The sequence below is a fragment of the Dermacentor silvarum genome, chromosome 2 (assembly GCF_013339745.2).
Source record: "Dermacentor silvarum isolate Dsil-2018 chromosome 2, BIME_Dsil_1.4, whole genome shotgun sequence".
Classification (NCBI taxonomy): domain Eukaryota; kingdom Metazoa; phylum Arthropoda; class Arachnida; order Ixodida; family Ixodidae; genus Dermacentor; species Dermacentor silvarum.
In genome coordinates, this window is record NC_051155.1 from 121,972,513 (window position 1) to 121,994,990 (window position 22,478).

General features: G+C 48.1%; 1 protein-coding gene across 1 annotated transcript in view; it reads left to right on the top strand.

The window, feature by feature from the left end:
- The window catches only part of LOC119440331 (retinal-specific phospholipid-transporting ATPase ABCA4-like), a 139,998-nt gene that overhangs the window by 96,724 nt on the left and 20,796 nt on the right, over positions 1 to 22,478 (top strand). Inside the window, exons 20-24 of the mRNA XM_049662870.1 lie at positions 79 to 336; positions 3,368 to 3,615; positions 4,140 to 4,292; positions 14,100 to 14,258; positions 16,080 to 16,261. Of these exons, the coding sequence (XP_049518827.1) occupies positions 79 to 336; positions 3,368 to 3,615; positions 4,140 to 4,292; positions 14,100 to 14,258; positions 16,080 to 16,261 (1,000 nt within the window). The remainder of the gene's footprint in view (positions 1 to 78; positions 337 to 3,367; positions 3,616 to 4,139; positions 4,293 to 14,099; positions 14,259 to 16,079; positions 16,262 to 22,478) is intronic.

Genomic DNA, 22,478 nt, shown 5'->3' on the forward strand with positions numbered 1-22,478 from the left:
TTTACCGCTTTATAGATTGTCGTGCTCTTCTGCAGTTTCTTGTGCTGCGGCCATTCAGTGTAACGTCATTTTTTGCAGCTTTGCTGGGCTGCATGGTATCGGTGTTCATGGAGCACTACGCGTTGACCCTGGACAGCTTCCCGCTGATTGCGGTGATAGAACTAGCGCTACACGTTCTGCGATTGCTCCCTTCCTTTTCGTATTCACGGGGCATGACTAAGCTGTTGCAGCTTGCCAGCGAGAACTTCATCTGCCGCATCGGCGGACAAGTGCTCGAAGCCGCCTGCTTCGCCAAGACCGCCGAGACGAAGCTCTCGTTGCAACAGTGCTGTGCACGTAAGGCTCTCCTCCCATTTGTTTTTTTTTTTTCCCTTTGCCTGCGTCGTTAGTTAGCACCGCATCCAGAAATTAGCTTATAGCAATGTTCTTGGCCGAAGAGCATACTGCTTACAGTTTTATAGCGGATTCTCAACACTCTGTGGCGTCGCCAGAAATTTTGTTCGGGGGGGGGGGGGGGGGGGGGGGGGAGCTCACGTTGCAGCGCGGCCTCCTCCATATAGAATTTGTCGAGGGATCACATACATGTTAATAACTACATTGACAATGTCATTGTATATTAGATACTGCAATCGAATTATTGAACGCTACGCACTGTCAAGTAAAATATGTATTTTTTCATAAAAGAATATATTCGCATGTCCGAAAAATAGTAGCAGCTATAACTGATATCAATTCTTCCGCGCATTTTTGACTATTTAATAAGAAAATATCACATGAACTTTAGAACTATATCAGTTCGAAACCAGCAAATCAGTGCGTGCAGCTGATATGAAAAACGCAAAGGCCATGGAAAGAACAAGTTGAGGACAAATATTTTGATGAATGTTTGTCATTCAAGAACCTTTACATTTTTGTACATATGCAAAGCCTCAACCTCAATGACGCTGTCATTTGTTGCAATAGATTGCGCAGGAGCAGCTGTTACCGGCCGTGTATTATAATTACACCGAGATTATAGTCGCAACAGTGAGTACATATAAAAAGCTGGAGTTCCGCAAAATATACATTATAAATTCGAAGATAGAATGGAATATACAAATGCGAAGATACAACTTGATAAAGTGCAATAAAGTGCCACTGGAAACAGTTCACTGCTTGTATATACAACTAAACTTGTTGCGCAGTCACAGATACTAAACTTCACGCACAAAAGACAGACGATCCAGGCACGAACAAAACTATGATCGCAGAAATCGTGATACGTACTTGGGCCATGCGGCGGTCGCGACCGCACCATATGGGTAGAATAATAGTGGGATAATGCTGAAATCAGTACGAAAATGTGTAATTTAACTGCCTGCAGAGCGGCAACAACTATTTTGCATCCAAAATTAAAGAAGGTTATTGTTTAGGTTAAAAAAAGAAGTAAAAGCAGGTAGCGAGAAAGGAAAGAAAAGGCCAAACGAAAGCCACAGATGATGCGGCAAGTTGAACTACCCAATATCCGAGAGTGTTTGTTGGGAAACGCCATGTGGGGCCGGGCTTTCAATGAGCAAGGTTGGTCAAAATTGGTTATTGATGTCCTCGTAATTTTCGTATTCGCGTGATAATTTTGATTATGATGCTAACTATTAGAATAAACAGCCAAAATTGCTGCGGTTTTAAAAGCTAATGAACAGTCATACGTTTTTATAATTACAAGTTTATGGACCTGATGCAACAGAGCTTTTTACTTGCATTGATTTTTTCTGCTTCGCTATCTAAAGGACAAACTTCATTCGGCGGGGAAGTTTAGCGAAGCGGTCAATGACTTCGGACACGTTGATGCCGACGTCTCTGTGGGCGTATAGAAACGCCAGCCTAACCATGCGTTCCTCAGACATTGTAGAGCGCTAGTAGTTTTTTAGTAATCTCATGTTAAAAAATGTTCTCTCAGCGCTGGCAGTGGTCACTGGAAGGGTGACTAGAATCTGCAAAAGGTTTGTAAACATTTACATAGAACCTGCAGTCGCAATGAGATATGCCTCTATTCCGGTGCTAAAACCTAAAAACACTCCTTCGATGTCGTTGGCATCCTTGTTTAGGTACCTTGCCCAAACAGCCAGCTGTTCGTTCCCAGCAATATCCGTCGTTTCGTAAGCAAGTATACAGAAGCAGCCTGCAGCGTTTACTTTGGAATTTAGGCTTTCTTTGATAATTTCGCCACAAATTTCTATAATTTGGTATTGTACATCTTGGCTTAAATACGAGGCATTACTGGGGCAACTTTCCAAATGGTTCATCAAATATGTATCTCCACAATCAGCTCGCATTCGAAGAAGCGCTCTGAAAATACCAGTATGTTCAGCGGGGGCTTTGCTTAAGTCTATAGGACCACTGTCCCTACGGCCACGGAGAGCCAGACCTTGTCGCCCGCGGAAAAGAACTGCCTCAATAATAGGCCGTTAACTTTCTTCTGTTTTCCTTAGTTTACTTTGCCTGCCGTGGTCCAGCTGATCGATCACACTGGGTGCGCTTCCTGAAAATGGTAGGAGAAAATTATCAGCTGCCTGCTGACAGTCACGGTGGTATTTAGTATTTTCGTGTGTGTCGAAGATTGCGAGCACGTGCTTACATGTCTGCAACGGCTTGGACACGAGGGCTCCAGTGCGCGCATGTTGGCCCAAGTATATAAGAACATTAAACCCATAAAGTTCCAGAATTTAAAATCTAAAGCACGCCTTTGGAAATGTCAGTGCACTAGTCGCGTGCCCATAACCCATAAAGTCTCGGAATTAAAATCCATGCGCTCCGTAGATTTCGCGGCCACTGCGAGATGCCGCAACGCGCCCGATCGCTATCGAAAAGCCCTTTGAAAGTTTGTGCTCAGAGGGGGCTCCCTGCGTTATGTGACTCCAGGTGCAAGGGTGTTGCCACGAAACCCAGCCCGAGTTCACAATGTTCGTGCCGAAATGTCTTTTCGAGCGTGAAAAAGACATTGTAGACAAAATACAGAATGATTCCCGGCGCCGGTGGTTGTTTTGGTCGGCGGTGCATGCCAGCACGAAAAAATTTCGGGGGGTGGGGAGCGGAGGCTGATGCCCCATCAGACTCCCTGTCAACACTGTTATTTGACCTGTGCGTAAATATAAATGAAACGGAACTGCGGTTCGGATGATATTTCTCGAACCACTGCTGCCGTTCAATACATTGCATTTGCACTCTAGATGCAAATGCAATCCACAACAATTGCGGAATGCGGATGCACAACAATTAAACTATTATTTTTTAACATTATGCACATTTTCACGATACATCCGAAAGCACACTCTCTCGGCAGGCACCTTATATTGCAGATTGTCAGCGCTGCCTTCCGACCTCTGCGCAGATATGGACGACCCCGAACCGGCGCAGTACGCAATCGATCCACTGGACATGCACCCGTATTCTGTCTTCTACGAGATAGCAACCCTGGTTATCGAAGGTCCGGTGCTTTTTGTCTTGCTCATATGCATTGACAGCTTCTGGCTCAATCGCATCGACGAACGTTTGAGTGAACCAGCGCCTGAACAACGGCGTAATCTGGAAGTCCAGTCTGGGTCTCAAGGTCTCGCCGCAAACGCAGGCGGCAGGAAGGTAACTGCAAGTTTATTTCGTGTGGTAATTGGCGCAGAAGCGTGCACGAGACGTCGGAACTCGGAAGCTATGCGGGACATCGGAGAAGGGGGGTGAACTTTTTTTTCAAGTTCGTCCTTAACATTCAAGCCATCGCCTTTGTTTGGAGTTTACCTGAAGTTTAGGTTCAAGTTAACGCAGGATTATATAAAATGTAGTGGGAGCGGTAAACGTGTGCTCATTTGCACGTACTCATTGACAGTGCTTCAAATAGCTTTCAGCATGCGCGCTTCTCTTTTTAATGAGCTCAAGGCTCAGTTTCGCGCAGTTGACACCGTCCACAGCGAGGCTCATGCTCAGTACGGAAGATTGGCCAAGAAGCAGGCTGTTTTACAAGTGTTACGAAGCTTAAGTTTTTCTTAGCTCGATGAGGATCACTACGTGGGCGTGTTCGTATCGCGCGTTTTCGCGGATTTTGAATGTAATTAAAGGAGTATACGTCCAAGAGAAAACATAAACACTGAAGATGACAAACTTCCTCGCAGGCTCGTGACGACACAGATGTGTTGAAAGAGGACAAGCTGGTCACTGGCCTGCTCTACCAGCGCCTGCCGCCGCCGCAGGGTGTCAACCCAGCAATGATTGTCTGCCGCTTACAGAAGGCGTATGGCTATGTCAACACCAACATGGTGCTGCAGGCAAGTTTTATTCACCGCTAACACATTCGTCAAGCTGAAATGCAAAGCAGTAGTTAAGCTGATGCTATATAGCTCCTGTTTATTAAGGTGGCTGTATGTCGAAACACTCGCACGTTTGATCTCTTTACCTTATGGTCACATATTTTCGTATAAAAAAACGAGTGACCGCAGCGGCTGCATGCATAAATAGGCACTCGAACGCCGTTCCTTACCGCTATCTAACTATCAATTAAGTGGAATTTTGGCAATTATACACAGTAAACCAACACTTGAGAGATGTTGTCTGAATAGGAAACGAGCACTGGTAACATTGCGGAATCGAAAAAGAAAGAAAGAAGAGTAGTAGTATGCCGGGAGGTGCAGTCCAACGGCGTCAGAACCTGTCAAACAATTACGAATCCACACGCAATATATGACCTCGGGAAGGGGGGGTGGGGGAGGGGCGTCCATGCTTAACACAACGCGACAGACGATTTGAGACAGTGCCTTGGCTACAGTAAGCTTGTGGTTTCGTATACTGGTGGTGGAGGGTACGTTGCGAGATTAGCTCCATGTACCTGTTCGCGACAGAACTTTGAGAATTCCGACGACTGCCCCCCCCCCCCCCCTCATGGCAATCTTGAGTCGAATTACGCTACAGTGCATTGTTAATTCCGGCTTTGTGTATCGGGCGGGAGGACATACGATGGCGCCATCTACCGACAGCGCCTCATTGAGGTAGTATGAAGGATGACGCGGTGCGCTCTTCATAGTTTGGCTGCCGGCTTTCAATCCAAACACCGCGCGGGCGCCCTCCTAGACATTTATGTGCCTTTAAAACGACGAAATCTGTTCATCGCCAATTTAGTGGTGCTGGGCAAATACGAAAGCAAGGAGTACCTAAGGAATGCTCTATCCTTATAAAATGCAATGCACGGCCTTCGAACAAGCGTTTTCGGCAAAACGAGCAATCGCCGAGAGGATATGTGATGTGACATGCGAATATATTCGTTTTATATGAAGTCTGAAGAGCAGAAGCCAGTAACAACTCAATGCAGCTGTCGCACTGATTGGCAGTGAACTGCTGCGCATGTGCATGTATGTACATCTGTGCGCGATGTCTCTGGTTAGCCGAGGTCGGTACCAGCCTTGTTTTTCTTTTTTGTTGGGGAAGGGGTTGATTTTAAAGCACGAAATGCTTTTAAGAAGCCCCCGTTGTCGGCGACCTTCAAGTGACCTTGAGCCAAAGTCCAGAGCCGTTATCCGCGGCATCGTTACGAGAACAAAACGAGATCATCCGGGCAACCAGCCAAAGTTAAGAAAATGTGGTCTCTGGCCCCCAACCCTTTGTAGAGGACCACATTACATAGGCTAGTTACGGCCGAAACAAGTTACAAAAAATTACACCATCTTCCCGTAGGGGAACCCTGAGTAGTATGCGAAGCAGCCATGGGGTCGACCACGGCGCTGACATTGGCGTTGACGCTGGCGCTGTCCGTGCCACTCATCGCGGCGTTGTGTAGGTAAGATTTCCGACGCTGCTCGACGAGTAATGGCTGATCTCGTCGAAAACCTCTGAGCCGCCCCCAGCGGCACCGGCAGCAGTAACCAACGCCACGCGCGTTCGGTGTGAATGCGGATAAAATGCCGACGGCGTCGGCAACAGCGGAGTATGCAGCGCCTACCGTCGTGCCTCTAACCTAAGCTGCTTCGCATTATCGCGCGCGGAGCCGCAGGTGTTGCCATTCGTTGCGCAATCCGGAGCGGAGAGGAGCGTCGGAGAGGAGAGGAGGAATGCCAAGAGGAGAAGAGATGAGACAATGAGAGGAAGGGCAGGGGGATGCGTATGCGCAGTGTGGGTGTGGACGCCGCACGGTGGGTGGATGGAGGGAGGGAGTGACATAGCCCCGACCATAAGCTGTTTCGCATCTAAAAATATTACTACCGTGTTCTTCCAAATGTTTGTTCACAATATCACTCCAGTTGTAACTTCTAGTACGCTGAATATTTATTTGTAATTTTCAATAGTGACGTCCAGAAGGCAGGTACAGTGCGCCTTAACCTTGATTGTCATCTTTTGGCGCTGAAACAGGGTTGCCTGCGTTCTCTGAACGCCAGCGGTCCGTTAGTTTCGCCATGGCCTCCGAGATTTTCGCGCACCGGCTGGTTAGCCGACCTGCGCAAATCGTGGATGCCACGGTTCCGCAGCGCGGGTGTTGCGTCTACAATCCAGTTGCGTCGCCTGGAAAGAAGGCGCCACGCAGCTCCTTCAGGCGTTTCCTCTAGTTGGGCAGTGCGCTCTGTCTCCCTAGCCTCTTTCGCGGCCTGTCGTGCCGCCTTCAGCCGGTTTTGTCTTCTAGCTGGGCAGCGTCCATATGGACCAGTGCACATTATGGCGTGCTCTGGTGTGGTGCGGTGTGGTGTGGTGGGGTGTGCCGTTGCGAACACCCATTTTAAGATCGTGGCTAGTATCATCTCCAACCAATCTGCTTTGCAGGTGGCCATTTCATGCTTACATCTATTGTCGATTACGGGAGAGCCAGCACTTTATTTTTTCTCAGAATCGCTTGTGAAAGATATGCCATTCGGGCAGTTCAAAGGAAACACATGAAAAGAGAGAGATTACTTTCAAGAGAAATTGGAATACCCGCTTAGCTAATACAAATATTTACTTACTAGCTTTTTAAAATGCTGACTTCTTATAACTGAGGAACTGAAACCAACAAGTATAGAAGTTATATCTGGTCAGCAGAAATCCTGAGTTTATAGCATCAATTTAAAGATATCCATCACAAAATTATGTTATAAGATAGGCATCGGCGTTGCAGTATTATTCCGGATTATTAGAGGTAGCCCTTTTAAGAACATGTTAACAAGAACAAATATTTCGTACGACATTTTGGAAGAGACATGAGCACACTGCTCTGCGATTTCACCATTCCAACACGTAAGACAAAGTGAATAATTCAAAAGATTATTGCCTATTTTTTTTTCGCTACCTGTACATTGCGATTTCTCGTGTAACTAATCTCAGCATCTTCAAATGATCCCACTGAACATGCTGTATTGTGCTTTCACAGAAGCATTACAGAAAGCGTTATATACAAAAAATAACCCCCGGCATATGCAAAAGCGTCTGAACTTGAAATCTTGGGCAAAACTTCACGCCACAAAATTAAAGACGCAAGCAGGACAGGTAGCGGACCGGACACAGCGCACTTGTCTTCTATTGTGCCGTTTCCTGCGCGCATATATATATATATATATATATATATATATATGTGTGTGTGTGTGTGTGTGTGTGTGTGTGTGTGTGTGTGTGTGTGTGTGCGCAGTGTATGCGTAACGTACGCATTTACAGCGTGCTGTGTGCTTTAAGCGCTGTATATGCTGTACAGGTATATGAGCCTTCGACAGGGGATTAGCAGTTACCGTTAAGCGACCGCTTGCGAGAGCTGTTCGAAAATTCTTTCTTTATGCAAGAAATTCGTCTTACTACGGTGACATGGAACAACCATTCGCAATGAACAAATATTTCTCCGAGCCCTTTAATGTTTCGTTATTTACCATATTGCTACGCTGCGAACCACAGCGCGGCTAGGCCTCACACGACGTTGGCAAAATCAGTCGTTCTCAATGCTGCTCCTCTACTTTTGACGCTGCGACGCGGCCAGCGTGGCAGCTGTGTCCACGTGATTCCGTATGCTACGTCACACAGATAACAGCGCCATTCTTTCCACTAGTGGTCCTCACTCCCAATAACCGACAGGCATGTAGTGTAATAGACCCGCAAAACAAGCTGCAATAAGATGGAAAATTGGGCAAGTTGGTGATGCTTCATGGTAGCTACAGCGCGACAGACGCATACGAAAGGAATAGAAGGGGAGTTCAGCGCTGAGTATCAACTAAAGTTTGTTGGAAGAAAACAACCAATATATAACACGTACCACATGAACCACACCTGATTCTCTCCCCACCCCCGACTCCGGCATACGCAGATACACTATCAAAAAAACTTACGAGACGCTTAAGCTTCGCCTTCAAGAGTAAAAAAAAATGGCCGCGTATCTGCGTGCTTCGCTGCAAATGTCGTCGAAAGACGATAGTCTTCTGCCGGCCGTACTACATGAGTGCTGGTCTGATCCGCGGCCACCCGTGATGCTGTTCTCGTACCATTTCCGTCCTGGCATGATAAATACAATGGAGGTTAGTTTGAACAGATTTCATTTTACCGCATTATCACTGCTGGCATGCCATGTGTTCGTACCTCCACGATATGTCAGCAATGTTTCGGTCGCGTGTGGTATACTGTATAGCTTGATAGTTTTCAAAGAAGAACCATTTGTGAGACATGAATGTATTTTATTGCGTGGAAGGGTCAATGGCTGTGCGCATGTACTACTGGTGCGCCGAAGTAGACGCCTTCCCGTCTCCGGTGACGCCAGGGTGTGAGGCACGATCACGTTCCACAGTGGCACTGGTACCACTGGCACACTGAGTGTCACCATGACATCCCTCGTCGTCCGACGCATTGGCAACCAAGCAGAGCAGAGGTCTGTGTACGCTGAAGTAGGAGGCGTACTTCAGTAATTCCACGTTCTTTAGCCCGCGTTGGAAGACGTGGTCGAGAGCCGTTCCAAACCGGGTTGTAGGCACTTCGCTTTCGCTTGCCAAGCTCATGCCGAAGAGGTCACGCATGAAGTTTGGTAGCCATTGGTTTTGGCCATTACGCAAGTTGACGTTGAAATCGCCAGTGATTATCATTGGCATGTCCGCAAGCGTGCGGTGGGTGCGCTCGAAATGTTGTTTCTGAGCAGGCAGCTTCGAATGGGCCCAAAGGTGCGCTCGGAGTAACGCCTTGATGGCCTTGTGAGTGTGGCCGGGCGACACATACACAGCTACCACTAGCAGTGGCGTGCACTCTAGGCGCATGTAAACTGCGCAGATGTCACCTATATGGCGAGCATCAACACTAGGATCCATAGAGTTGTCAAAGATTAGGTCGGACGCATCTGGCTGGCATTGATAAAATTGAGGAGGCGGAATCGGCCACATCTGGCTGGCATTGATAAAATTGAGGAGGCGCTGCGTGAGACATGGACGCCATCTGGCAATACATCGGGAAACATGAGCTTGTTCAGAGGGTTTCCTTCCTCCATGGCAGAGGGCGCTCGTCGGCGCGCAGTCGGGGAAACACGAGCTTGTGCAGAGGGTTCCCTCCCTTCGTGGCAGACGTCGTTTGTCGGCGCGCATAGCATGGCATTTTCAGCGCAGCTTAAGAAACTAGGGTCTTTAGAGTTACGTATCTATGTATTTTCTATTAAAGGAACACACCTCCTAACACTTACCTAGTGATGTTGCGCCTCAGATATGCGTAATATTTACTTTTTGATCGATAACGTTCACAAGTATGAACAGCCGTACCAGTTCGCCGCCCACGAAGTAGTGTGGGCGGTAAGCAAGTGGTGCAACTTTGGCCGGGTGGCTGAATCGGTTGACAGACAGACAAACAGAAAGACAGACAGACAGACCAAATTTTCAGCGTTTAAGTTCCCCAAGAAAGACTATCGTCTTTAAAAGGCGATAGCATTAAAGGGTCCCTGAGTGCCTCTCACGCTTACCGACAACTGCAGTCTATGCAGCCGTAATCTTTACCGGGTAACGCTTGCGGCGAACGCTATGCACGAATGCGAGCTTTCTGGGGGTTGTTTTAGGGGCGAAGCTCCTTAGGGTGTGGGTCTGTCCCTCCTCTGTAGTATGTAGTAGTAGTAGGTAGCCACGTCTACTTTATGAAAAAAAGTTGATGCTTCGCCTTTCAGGTGAAACTGCGACAATTGCGATAGCAAACTTGTAGAGAGCTATACGGAGTAATGATATTAACTTTATCAGCTGTATAAACTTGGACATGCAGCAGCATCGGCAACACGAAGAACTGTTGTCGACGCCATCGGCGTTTTGCCCGCGTTCGCTCAAAATGCGTGCGGCGTTGGTGACTGTTGCCGGAGCCTCTGATATAAATAGGCACTGCGTGCCGCAGCTAAACGTCGCCTCCCTTCCCTCCCCCTCCCCCACGGCCTCTCGCTCGTCGGAAGAAGGCGCGTTTGCTCTACATACATGGTGATTGTGAAGGAGAACAGAGACGCCTACTTCTGCAGCCCTTAAGCGAGCACGGCGCAGAACGCGCGTTTGTTCTCCGCCGTGCGTTCACTCTCCGTGAAAGACGCGCCCCTCGCGCCCTTTCACTCGCACATACAGCGTTCGGCGCGCGGCGACGATTTCTTCTCCAAATGACGTCATATGGAACCTCACGGCGACGGCGACGACGACTGCCGACGGCAGAAATCGGCTTTTGAGTGTCCATATAATTGCTATCGCAATAAAAAAAAATCCGAAAGTTGTCTCCGTAGCGCGGAATCGAACTAGGGACCCCTCGCTTCCGAACGCGCGGCGCTAACCACTACGCCACGAAGCTTTTTTTTTTTTCTTTATTGCACTACGTCACGACGCGCACATGGACACACGCACCACGATGACAATAAATACCCAACATTAACGAAAGACTGCGCGTTTCTAACGCGTTTGTGCTAGCGCGTTACGGCCCGTGTAAGAAGCTGGTGTAAGACGCTGGTGTAAGACGCTGTGGCCTCTCCGCCTTACCCCCGTATTCATAAACGCTCCTCGACTTGAACTTGACTTGCCAGCGCCTTGGGCAGCGCGTTCGAAACGCGTTGAAGGCGGTGGCAAGTCAAATTCAAGTCGAGGAGCGTTTATGAATACGGGGGTTATACTCTCTCAGCAGTCATGTGATGGCGTCGGCAAACGCGGTGCACGTTCCGGCATGTGTAAACGGCTGCGTAAGACGCTGTGGCCTCTCCCCCTTACTAGAGAGTACTGCAAGTTTCTAACGCGCTTGTGCTAGCGTCCCCTTAAGCGGGAGATGGTGCAATTATAATGAAGGGCGCTGTTATAAAATAGGAATGGCGTCACATATGGCGCGTGTCATTGGTAGAAGTCAATCGTTCGATTTAGTGCGGCGAGACTGGGCGAATTACACGGAAGATGCACGGTTTACCGATGATTCCCTCCGGAGCTTCGCCCACTCATCATCATTCACCCCGTGGATATGCGGTCATTTATTTTTCTTTCCCCCACACGGCCGGCGCCGCCGCTGCCGCGTATCTGGTGGTGCTGCAAGGAACCGAGCGGCGCACGCGGCGTGCGCCGCTCTGTGATTGCTAGAAATGCGCTGCGCGCCGCGCTGTGATTGGTAGACAATTTTCGGTCACAGTCAACGCGCGAAAACGCTGGCTACGCCGTGCTTTCTGCGTAACGGGATCTTTAAAGCTATGGTTTAAAAAGAAAAAAAAATGTGTCGCAGTTTCACCCTAAACGCGAAGCACCAATTGCGATAGCAAATTAGTACAGAGCTATACGGAGTAAGGATAGTAGTTTTATCAGCTGTATAAACTTGGACATCGCCTCCTATATTTTATATAGGAGGCTATGACTTGGACATGCAGCAGTACCAGCAACGCGCAGAACTGTTGTCGACGCCGTCGGAGTTGTGTCCGCGTTCGCACCGAACGCGCGCGGCGTTATTATATAAATATGTATTTGGTGCCGCAGCTAAACGTCGCCTCCCCTGCCTCCCTCCCTCCCGTCCCCCACAGCCTTTCGCGCGACGGAAAAAGTTGCGTTTGCTCTCTATATATGAGAAGGACGAAAGAGACGCTTAATTCTGCAGCCCTTCAGGGAGCACGGCGCAGAACGCGCGTTTGCTCTCCGACGTGCGTTCGCTCCCAGTGAAAGCGCGCGTCCCTCGCGCCCTTTCACTCGCTTATACAGCGTCCGGAGCGCGGCGACGATTTCATCGCCGTTGACGTCATACGGAACCTCACGGTGACGACGACGGCGACGCCGACGGCAGAAATGTACTTTGGAGTGTCCATATGATTGCTATCGCAATAAAACAATCATCAAAGCACAGAAGGCGCATGTTTCTACGTGACATGTGTATCACCGTATGACGTGTGTATCACCATAGAAACGTACGCCTTCTGTGGTATGAAGGCTTTTTACAGCGAAGCTATTAAGGGCTAGTTCCCCCAGGATCGTGTCCGCGTGTAGAAAAAAACTATCATTATGAGCATTGGCTCGAGCGCCGTCGTCTTCTTCCGCAGCTGGCTCCTTGGCGCCCCTAGGTTTGCGCTCGTGCCACTGCTCCCGCGTTCGTCGTCGTCGTCTGCTTCCACAGCTGGTTGCGTTGCCGCTAATCATTCCAGCGTAGAATTTTCACTTCTCTTCTGTCGTCGTAATGGGAGGCCGCGTTTACGTGAGTATGAGCCATTGCGTAAGGGGGTATGAGCCATTCATGAGCAACTGACGACGTGTCTTAACTCATTCGCGCAACTGCCACCGCGAACTAGCTTGTGAATTCTAGCCTGAGGGCTTCCGAAGCCCAGTCGAAGAGCCCCGGACCCCGAGTTGAGGGGTCCATGACCAGGTTTCTACACGAGTTTCTCAACCGGTTGGGTGATGCCCAACGACGATACGCCCATTCTCATCGTGGGGGCAATATTCGCTAGCATACCCACAACAGTCACAGCTTCACTGGCTTCCTTCCATCTTAACATTAGTGGAAGCGCTCTGAATTTTTTATAGTGTATCTGCGTATGCCGGGTGGCTAGGTGTTGGTCATGTGATACATGTTATATATTGGTCGTTTTCTTCCTATAAACGTCAGTTGTTAGTCAGCGCCTTATTGTCGCCCCTTATTCTATTCCTTTTACCCGCGTCTATCGTGCTTTAGCTACCATGAAAGACAAGCTGGTTTATGATCTTTGGCTCTAGAATTAAGTAAAATGAAATGGAGCAGCCCATATTTCGCTACATTTGATGAATAGGAAGTGCTCCGATTCGCGTTCCTTACGGAACTCTCCCGAATAATCTGACATTTTTGCGAAGGTAACGTTGCCGGCCGGCTAACCTGTTCTTACAGGCCGAAGCCCCGATATTGTATCGTCAGCAGGGGCGTTTGAACTGACGTTGTACCGTGGTCGGAAATTCTGCACATGAACAAAGTAACGACATTAGCTGCTAGGAGATAGAAACAGTAGCCGAAGCGCTCGGTCTTTCGCTGCATGTCGTACTGTATAGCCACACAAGCCATGAGCTGGAACTGCCCTGCGTATGACCAGCCAGACGTGTCCGCACCGCTGCTGTACTTTAGAGCCGAAGTTTGCTTTGAAAGCATTTCAGAGTTTCAAATATGGAAGCCGATGCAAATTAGCCCAATTTTCCACAAAACAACGATTTTCGGTGATAGATCGCGGATTGCACGGCTTCCATAAATAGTTGAGGGCTTCCGCTCTCCATTCATTCCAACAGTTCGGCCCTAAGGTATGCATTATCAGTGCGTAATTGCATTTTCCCAAGCGTGCACATTACTGAGGCCAAGTAGGCGTCTGTAGTGTACAAATTTGTTCATGCCAGGAACCGCTCTTGCGAGCGCGTGACCGATTGGTTTGGACAACGGCTGATCTATAGTTTTCCGATAAGGATAACGTCAGTTGACTGGTTCGTATCCGGCAACGGTATGATGTTCATTTGATGAATACATTGTCACAATGTGTCACCGTAAACTCGTGGAAATTACATACTTGAAATTCTTAGTCAAGGTACCAGTCAAGATTGCACGTGCAGCGTGGTGACGGAGCGGGTGAACGGGAAGCAATGTCTTACAGTGCATGCCAGTGAAAGTTCACAACGTTACTCTTCGCTTTGCCAATCTTTCCCAACCTGCGCCAATATTTGCTTCCACGTGCGCAGGACCTGAGCTTCACCGTGAGACCCGCTGAGTGTTTCGGCCTCCTTGGTGTCAACGGCGCTGGTAAAACGACCACGTTCAAGATACTGACGGGAGAGATACTTCCGCACGATGGCGACGCCTTCGTCAACGGATTCTCAGTCGTGCGCGAGGTTTCCCAGGTAAGCGGACATACTCGAAGAGCTGTGCCCCTCGATATAGTTCAACGCGAATAGTTGTGCACGTGTGCCTCATTTAAAAAAAAATAAAAAAATAGGGAAGTTGTGTGCGAAATGTTTGACTATTGCGGACTAAAAACGAAAAAGAAAAAGAAGACCGCGTACTTGTGTGACCGTCCAGAATCGGAATTGAATTTCTAGCGAAGATGTTTATTTCGAGCAGATACAATAATAATTGAAGTTACCTGCAAGAAATAGCATTGTTTAAAAGGTTACCCATAAACGACTGGCCCGTTTGAAACCTTGCCCGCATAAAGCTCTTTGAATCACTTGTTAATTTGCTTGTACAAAGGTAATAATTTATCGACACACATTTTACATCGCTAGAACATTGGTCACCCCCCTCCCACACACAATTTATTACGCTAAATTTCATTTTGGTTTCGTTCATAGTTCTCCCAGGACAACGGGCTGAATTCTGCACCACACGGAAAACACTCATAACGCTCTGGAGGACATGAATAGGTAATTTATGGCAAAGGCCGCGATTAAGCCACACACATTTAACATTGCCTAAACACTTTCGCCAAATACTGCTAAAAAACGTCGATATAGCGAACTTTAATTTTCGATATAACGAACTATTACCATTTCGTAACTTCTTGTCCGTAGAACACCTTGTATTTACCCGCCGTGGTGACTTAGTGGCTTTGGCGCAACGCTGCTAAGCACGAGGTCGCGGGATCAAATTCTGGCCGCGGCGACCGCATTTCGATGGGGGCAAAATGCAAGAACGCCCGTGTACCGTGGATTCGGTGCGCGTTAAAGAATCCCAGGTGGTCGAAATTAATCCGGCGTCCCCCACTACGGCGTGCCTCATAATGAGATTGTGGTTTTAACACGTAAAAACCCCTGAATATAATATTACGTTGTTGGGCGTGGCGTCGGTGCCGATAAGGTATTGACGGCCGAGTGGGGCCAGGTGGCCGCACGTGCTATAGAGATCACTTTCGGTACCGATGGTCGGGCTAGCGTGTGCACACCAGATAGCCACACCGTCGTCGTCATCGCCGTAGTACAAGCATCGACCACCGAATCGTCAGCGTGTCACAAATAACAACCATTCGTGACAATATAATGCCTTTAAAGGGGCCGAGAACGAGGCTTTGCCAATTTTCGTGTAACCTCTGATAACACATACACCTAAACATTTGCCTGCACATTCTCGCCCTACGTTCCATACATTTCCTCGAAATACAAAATTCCTGATTGACCTTCTTTCTTTTTGTTTTCAGGAAACCGTAAAAACAGGCATGCTATAACATTTTAAGCGCTTCTAGACACATTGACAGCGTAGATGCAAAAAAAAAAAAGAGAAAACGAAGCATGCTCCGCTGATTCGTCGCATCCTACCAGCTGTATATGTTGCTGACGTAAAACTGTAGCGCGCTCCCCAACAAATACGCTCGCGTCTGTTGCAACTGTTGCGCTATATTTATGCCCCATACAACTGCAGGCGGAGAAAAGCAGCTAGCCTCTTTGCGCTTACGTTTCTTCCAACATACCTGCGCATTGTGCACGCAAGACAGACGTTTGTAATGTGAACGTATCTGTTTATACAACAACCTACGCTAGAAACTAAAACTCAATTATCTATGCCGCACAGCCGTCATCAAAGCGGTGATTGTCCCTTTTTTCAACACGTGACAATGTTGTTTCGGTGCACATACGTTCTGACGAAACGTATGCTCATACTTTGCTTCATGAATGCTTATTCAAGCGGCGTCTAGACGTAGTATCACTGCTTTGTGTCGCATCTCGCAGTTCCGTCGCTACCTGGGCTACTGTCCGCAGCGCGATGGTCTTTTGGAATTGCTGACCGGCGTGGAGACCCTGGTGTTGTACACCCGACTGCGCGGCATCGCGCTCACCGAAGAGTACCTCAACACGCTGCTCTCTATTTTTCACCTGGAGGATATCGCTGACCAGACTGTGGAAAGATACAGGTGCGCTTAGCTAACTGTCACTTTTCATTTACTTTATATATGAGTCTACAGGCAAATTCGATAACACACGGAGAAGCAGGAATAAAATTTTTTTAAATGCGGAGGAAGAAATGATAGGCCGAATTTGACACCCATCCGACGGTAGCCGGAGCTACACAGAAAGCCCATACGGCTTTATCCCAGAAAATCTTCCCAACTTAGCTCGTCATGGTCAGTGGATCGAACCCGGGAACAACTCCTTTCCGTGGCGTTCGCACTACCATCTCACCAGGAAGCTACCAGATCGCAGAGTGAAGTAACATTATTCGATAACTCGAAGCGCAGGGCAACGGAATATTGAAAATCAGTTCTGCGGAAACCCCAATATACGAAGGAAAAAATCAGAGGTACAGCTTCTACGCCAACGAGTACAGCAGCCAGGCCAGACTTTTCCCAGCTATATTGAGTATGTGTTGGATCCCTGCAGCAGGAGGATGAGAAGATCAAACATATTCTGTTTCCCTAGGTTTACCGCAGCAAGCACATGCGTCTCCGTCCTTCGTGTACCTCGCTTTATAACTACGCCTTCTAAGGCATCCTGATCTCGCTTCGAATAGTGAGGAGTGTCCCTTTGACTTATCGCAAATTGTTTCTTTCCTGATTTAGTTTTTGCCTGATGTAGTTACCCATAGTAGGTGTCTTTTCCATTGCCGCCACCCATGAGATTGCCTCAGCCTCTCTCACTTTGCGTTTAACGTTCTTTGTTGCCGTGTTGCTGACCATATCGGTGGCATACTTGCTGGTAAGCTTCCTAGTTCTTTTCCTCCACTGTGAGTCTATGTTCTTCCAGTACAAGTATCTGAACACTCTCCGAGCCCATTTACTTTCTTCTATATTTCGTGCATTTACTATGAGCTTCCCTCACTTCAAAATTTGTCCAGCCCATATGGCCCTGCCCAGCTTCATTTGTAGTCTTCCCCTGAGCGCCCAATGCGAGGCGTCCCACTGACCTTTGGTTGCCATCGAATCCTGATTGTACCCCCGATTCAAGCGAACAACCGCATTTCCAAATCTAAATCCTGGAACCATAATACCCTGGGGCACTGGTACCTATTGTATCTCCATAGCGCTCCGCGTTTCATTATGACCGCATTTCTCTTCCATTTTGCTATTATTGCTTTTTCCTGTGTCTCCAGATAGCTATCGTCTTCGTTTATCCACAGAGCAGGGTATTTGTATTGTTTTACCCGAGGCATTTCCTGGCCCTGTATTAGCACTGTCCGTTCACTGTTTTCATTGAATACCATAAAGCCTGATTTTTAATGCTAAATTTTAATTCTAGATTCTCAGATTCTTCTCCACAGATATCAGCCAGACGTTGCAGATCAATTTGCTCGTTAGCATGCAACACAATGTCGTCCGCATAAAATAAACCTGGAAGCTGCTACTTAACTATTGTGCCGGCTTGTTTGTATGAGAGGTTAAACCCGATATTGATTCCTTCTAGCGCCCTATCCATCCTTATCCATTCGTCCTATCCATCCTTATTTACATCATAAACAGCAGCGGGGATAAAGGGTTCCCCTGTCTCAGCCCCTTGTTGATATCAACTTTATCCTCGCTCCTCATCCCTTCCCATTCAAACCAAACGATATTTTCCCGGTAAATCTCCCGCAATATCTGTATACAGGTTGCCGATGCCTGCTCCTTCCAGAATATCCCACAAAATTCTGCGGTCTGCGTTGTCATGCGCTCCGGTATTGTCTAAAAAAGCCACATGCAATGCTCTCCTTTCTTCTCTGGATATTTCTATCCACTGAGTGAGAACGAAAACGCTATCATCCAGACGCCTACCGATTCTGAAGCAATTTTGAAGTTCTGCCTATATGCCATTTTGTTCTGCCCATGCTTGCAGTTTAATTTAATCGCCTGCATTGCTAACCTGCATATTACCGATCTAATGGTCAACGGTCTATTTCTCACATTGGCTTACGATTAGAGGAGGCAAGTGGAATTGAAATGTGGCGTCGTCATGCTGCAAAGAAGCTAGCTTCTCTACCAACACACACCCACTATCCCTTTCCATCGACCCCCATACGTAAGCGGCACCCCTACCCCGCTTTCTTCCATACCGGAGCCCTAAGTGCGCGTGATTTATTTTCTACAGCGAAGCTTGTAAGGGCTAGTTCCCCCAGGATCGTGTCCGCGTGTAGAAAAAAAAGACTATCATCAGCAGCATTTAGGCTCCATGTGTGGGGTGGTTTGGATCCATGTGCGTAGCGGTTTCCCGCCAGTTGTGACATAGCACAGGTGTCAAAACGGATGACTAACATGACTGATAGGTCATGCCATCAATCACATCACATGCTCGTCAGATATGTCACGATTAATGATAGTAAAGCCACGTGTGGCGCATACCCGCAATGAATATGCGGGTATATGAGCCAGGGACAAGAAATAAGAAAGGAAGGCCGGAAGGAAAGAAATAAAGAACGAGGTAAAGAAAGAAAGAAGGAATGTAAGAAAGAAATCACGTGTGGCTCATACCTGCGTTGGATAAGTGGGCTATGAGCCGCCAAGAGCAGGAGCGGGAGAGATCTCACAGGATCCTGACGCTGCCATGCAGTGTGCCGCGGCTACGAACAGTGTAGCTCAAACGCTAGTCTATGACGATAGGGCGGACTTGGCGTAGCAAACGCACTACTTGGGCAGTGGCGCCGGGCGAAAACAAGAGGACGCTGTTACATTCTAGTACGCTGTACCGCTGTCCTTCCTCTTTGACGAACATGCCGAAGACGCTAAACATAATCAATAATATATATATATATATATATATATATATATATATATATATATATATATATTCACTATAGCAACATTCACTACAGCAGTCCCACCATAGTCACAGCTTTGCTGGCTTCTATCTTCACAGTAGTAGAAGGGCTCTGAATATTTTCCCTTTCTCTTTCTGCTGTGCGTCGTACTTTGTGGCGATATTTCGCGTACTGCAATGGGTAATTTACTGAAGCCGCCTGCCATAATCGTTGACATTGCAGGTTGGCAGTGCGTCTCACGTAGAAGCATTTATGCGCGTGACGTTGACTCTATGGCTGGGGGCGAGTCTGCCTGGAGAGAAAGGGCCCGCGGCCTTTCGTTTGAAATGTCAACCGTTTTCGGGCAGTGCAGCGGTTTGATACTGTGCAGAGACGATCGTCAGAGGCCGATATATGCACCGCCCTTGTGGGTCTTCAATGCCCTAACCGGTGAGGAGCTGCAGCTGAAATTTGTCATGAAATTTCGCACACTCTTCTTCACTATAGTGAGCCCTCCTTCCTATCGGAGAATCAAGGATGACATCCACAAATGAATCCATTTCAAAGGCACTGCCTGCTAAGTCATCAATTTTGGCACGTGACTTCGGTAAATAATCCTAATGTAGAACGCGAGAAATCGACACTGTAAGTAGTCCTACTCAGCAAAAAAGGAAGAGAAAAAGAAAAGGCGGGGATACTTAGGGCTCCGGTACGGAAGAAAGCGGGGCAGGAAGGCCGTTTGTGAAGGCTTGTCGATACAAAAGGAGATAGTGTGCTTGACGGAGATTTACAATTAAGACTGTATGACCAACATCTCCGATGGAGTGGGGCGATGGGATAATTTATTTCTGCAAGATATAAATACCTGCTATACCGTTTTGTCGAAGTGAACCATTCTCGTGTACTTATGTATATCTGGCCCTCTCGGAAGCTAAACCACGGTTGCTTAGCACAGAGGACAAGGGTGCAAAATTTTAAAGACGTAGGTTAAGGGCCCCGTGTCCCAGAAATTCCGGTGTCTGGGGTCGCTGGCGTCCGTATGAGAAAAATCTACCTCAACCACGCATCCCGACCCGACGGAGGCCCTCGCTTGGCGCAGAGGCGTTACTGAACTAATTGAATTTCTAAAAGTAAAATATGCCAAAAAATTCGTAAAGTGCGATTTACAAACAACCTTCAGACATTATAGCGTCAGATTGTACTTTGAATATACGAGAAAACATAATTCCGTTACACGGAAACTCAAACGCAAACCCCTTTTTATTGCTGCCGTTTGAGCTTTGTCTTAGTCGGAGTGTTTTCAACACCAGCCAGATGCGCTCGCCTCCGCGGCAGCGTGCACCAGTGCGGGAAAAAAAAAAAACAGAAAGCTCTCCAAGCTTCGTGCATAGCGTTCGCCGCCAGCGTTTCCAGGTAAACGTTACGGTTACATAAGCTGTACTTGCCGGGAAGCGTGAGAAGCAGTAGGGGATCTTTGAATGCTATCGCGTTCTACTCTTAAAGGCGAAGCTTAAGAGTCCAAGTATTTTTTTTATGGTGCACGCACAAAAAAATCTTATTTTAATGTTGTTAGAAAAAAATTGAAGTACATTGGTTTTCGCAAAAATTGGTTGCAACGCGCATTCCGGCGTGTCTACTTCATGCAGTAGTGACTTCCGAGTTGTTCATTCTGTAGAGGTTTTATTGCGATAGCTGTTATGTGGAGACTCGCCGTCGACATTACTGTGATGTTCCGTATGAAGTTAAATTGAATTCTGGGGTGTTACGTGCCAAAACCACGATTTCATTGAGGCACGCCGAAGGGGAGGGGGCGGCTCCGGATTAATTTTGGCCACCAGGGAATCTTTCACATGCCCCCAATGCACGAAACATGGGCGTTTTTGCATTTAGACCCCCATCGAAATGCGGCCGCCGCGGCCGGAATTTGATCCCGCAAGCTCGTGCTGAGCAGCGCAGCACCTTAGCCGCTCAGCCACCGCGGCTGGTCCGTATAAAGTCCAAATGCGTTAACATCGCGGCCGCACGCCGTCTGCTGTAGGTGCGAGCGAAAGGTTGCGACGGTGAGCCAAGAGGGATGGTGGCTTGATGTGGCAATGTCTTCTCGCGCTCGCAAGGAAGGGTGGCGGGGAGGTTAAGCACCGTATTCTCACGCACACAAAGAAGGGGGGGGGGGGGGGTTGCGGGGAGATGTGCGCGCGGTAGGAGAGGTGGTGAAGGAAGCAGGTTAGTGCGCATCTCTTCTTTTACTCCAGCTGCGGAGACTAAGCGAGACCGCGCGCGGGCTTATATCCGCTGTGGTCTCGCGCGGCTAGTTCGCCGCTGTTGCTGCTTGTCACAACGCCAGCGTTCTAACAGCAAGTGTTTGCGGTCATCGAGTGAGATGTGTTCGTGTTTGCCTGTGCGAGCTTGAAAACGTGCTTGTTGATTTAGTTAGTAAGCGTATGATTGCAGCTGATAAAACGACTAACGTTACTTCGTATAGCTGTTTTTCTTTTTTAACACGAAAGTGTTTTATGCCGGGGTCCACCAAGACTTCACTGACGTATTTCCGTCACGGAAATACGTCAGCTTACAATGTACACGAACATAATACAAAGAAAGAAACCAGAAGAAAAAGTTCCACAAACATGCAAATCTGGGAATCGAACCCACGACCTCTCGGTCCGCGACGATAGATGGCCGAGCGTTTAACCCATTGCGCCACAAACGCATTTGCGGAGAGCTGCACAGACGCGCCTTATATATCTAACACTCCTCCGTGTACCCGCGCTCTTGCTCGGGGCGGTGCCGCCGCCTACGAGCAGAAAAGAGAAGTACTGCATTATGACACTAACGCGCCTTCCTGCTCGCGCAGCAAGCAGCGGCGCAATGAAATTGCTCGCGGCGCGTGCATTAAATTTACTTCTTTGTCGAGCGCTTCCCTCGTCTTGTATTTATTTTTCCTTCTTTGCGGCGCGCGTTCGAATATATATTGGTCTCGAGGCGCTGCTGCGTTCGGTGCTTTCCCCATCTGCTTCATCGCCGAATTTTGGTTCCGTTAAAAGATCGCAGTATTCAATAGCGATGCAATAGGTCTATGCGGTCGCATGCTGCGCGTAGGCTCTCTTCTCTTTGCATATTAATAACGCCGATTCGAGGACAAGGGTAGCCTTCTGCTCGGGCGAATGATTGGGCGTGGAGAGATATGGTCGTCACTTAGTGCAATAAGACGACGATGTAAAGCCGCAAAACAACGCGAAAGAAAACAGCCAGCATTCGAAGGGACGCTGGCATCAAGAAGCACTACCAACGCCAGGTGGCGTTCACCGTACTCAGCACAGCGGAGCGTGGCCTCCGCAATTAGCTCTGAAAATGTTTCTGAAGTTGATCGCGGAGGCTGCAATTACGACGCGCTGTACTACGCGATGATTTGACTCGGTGACGAT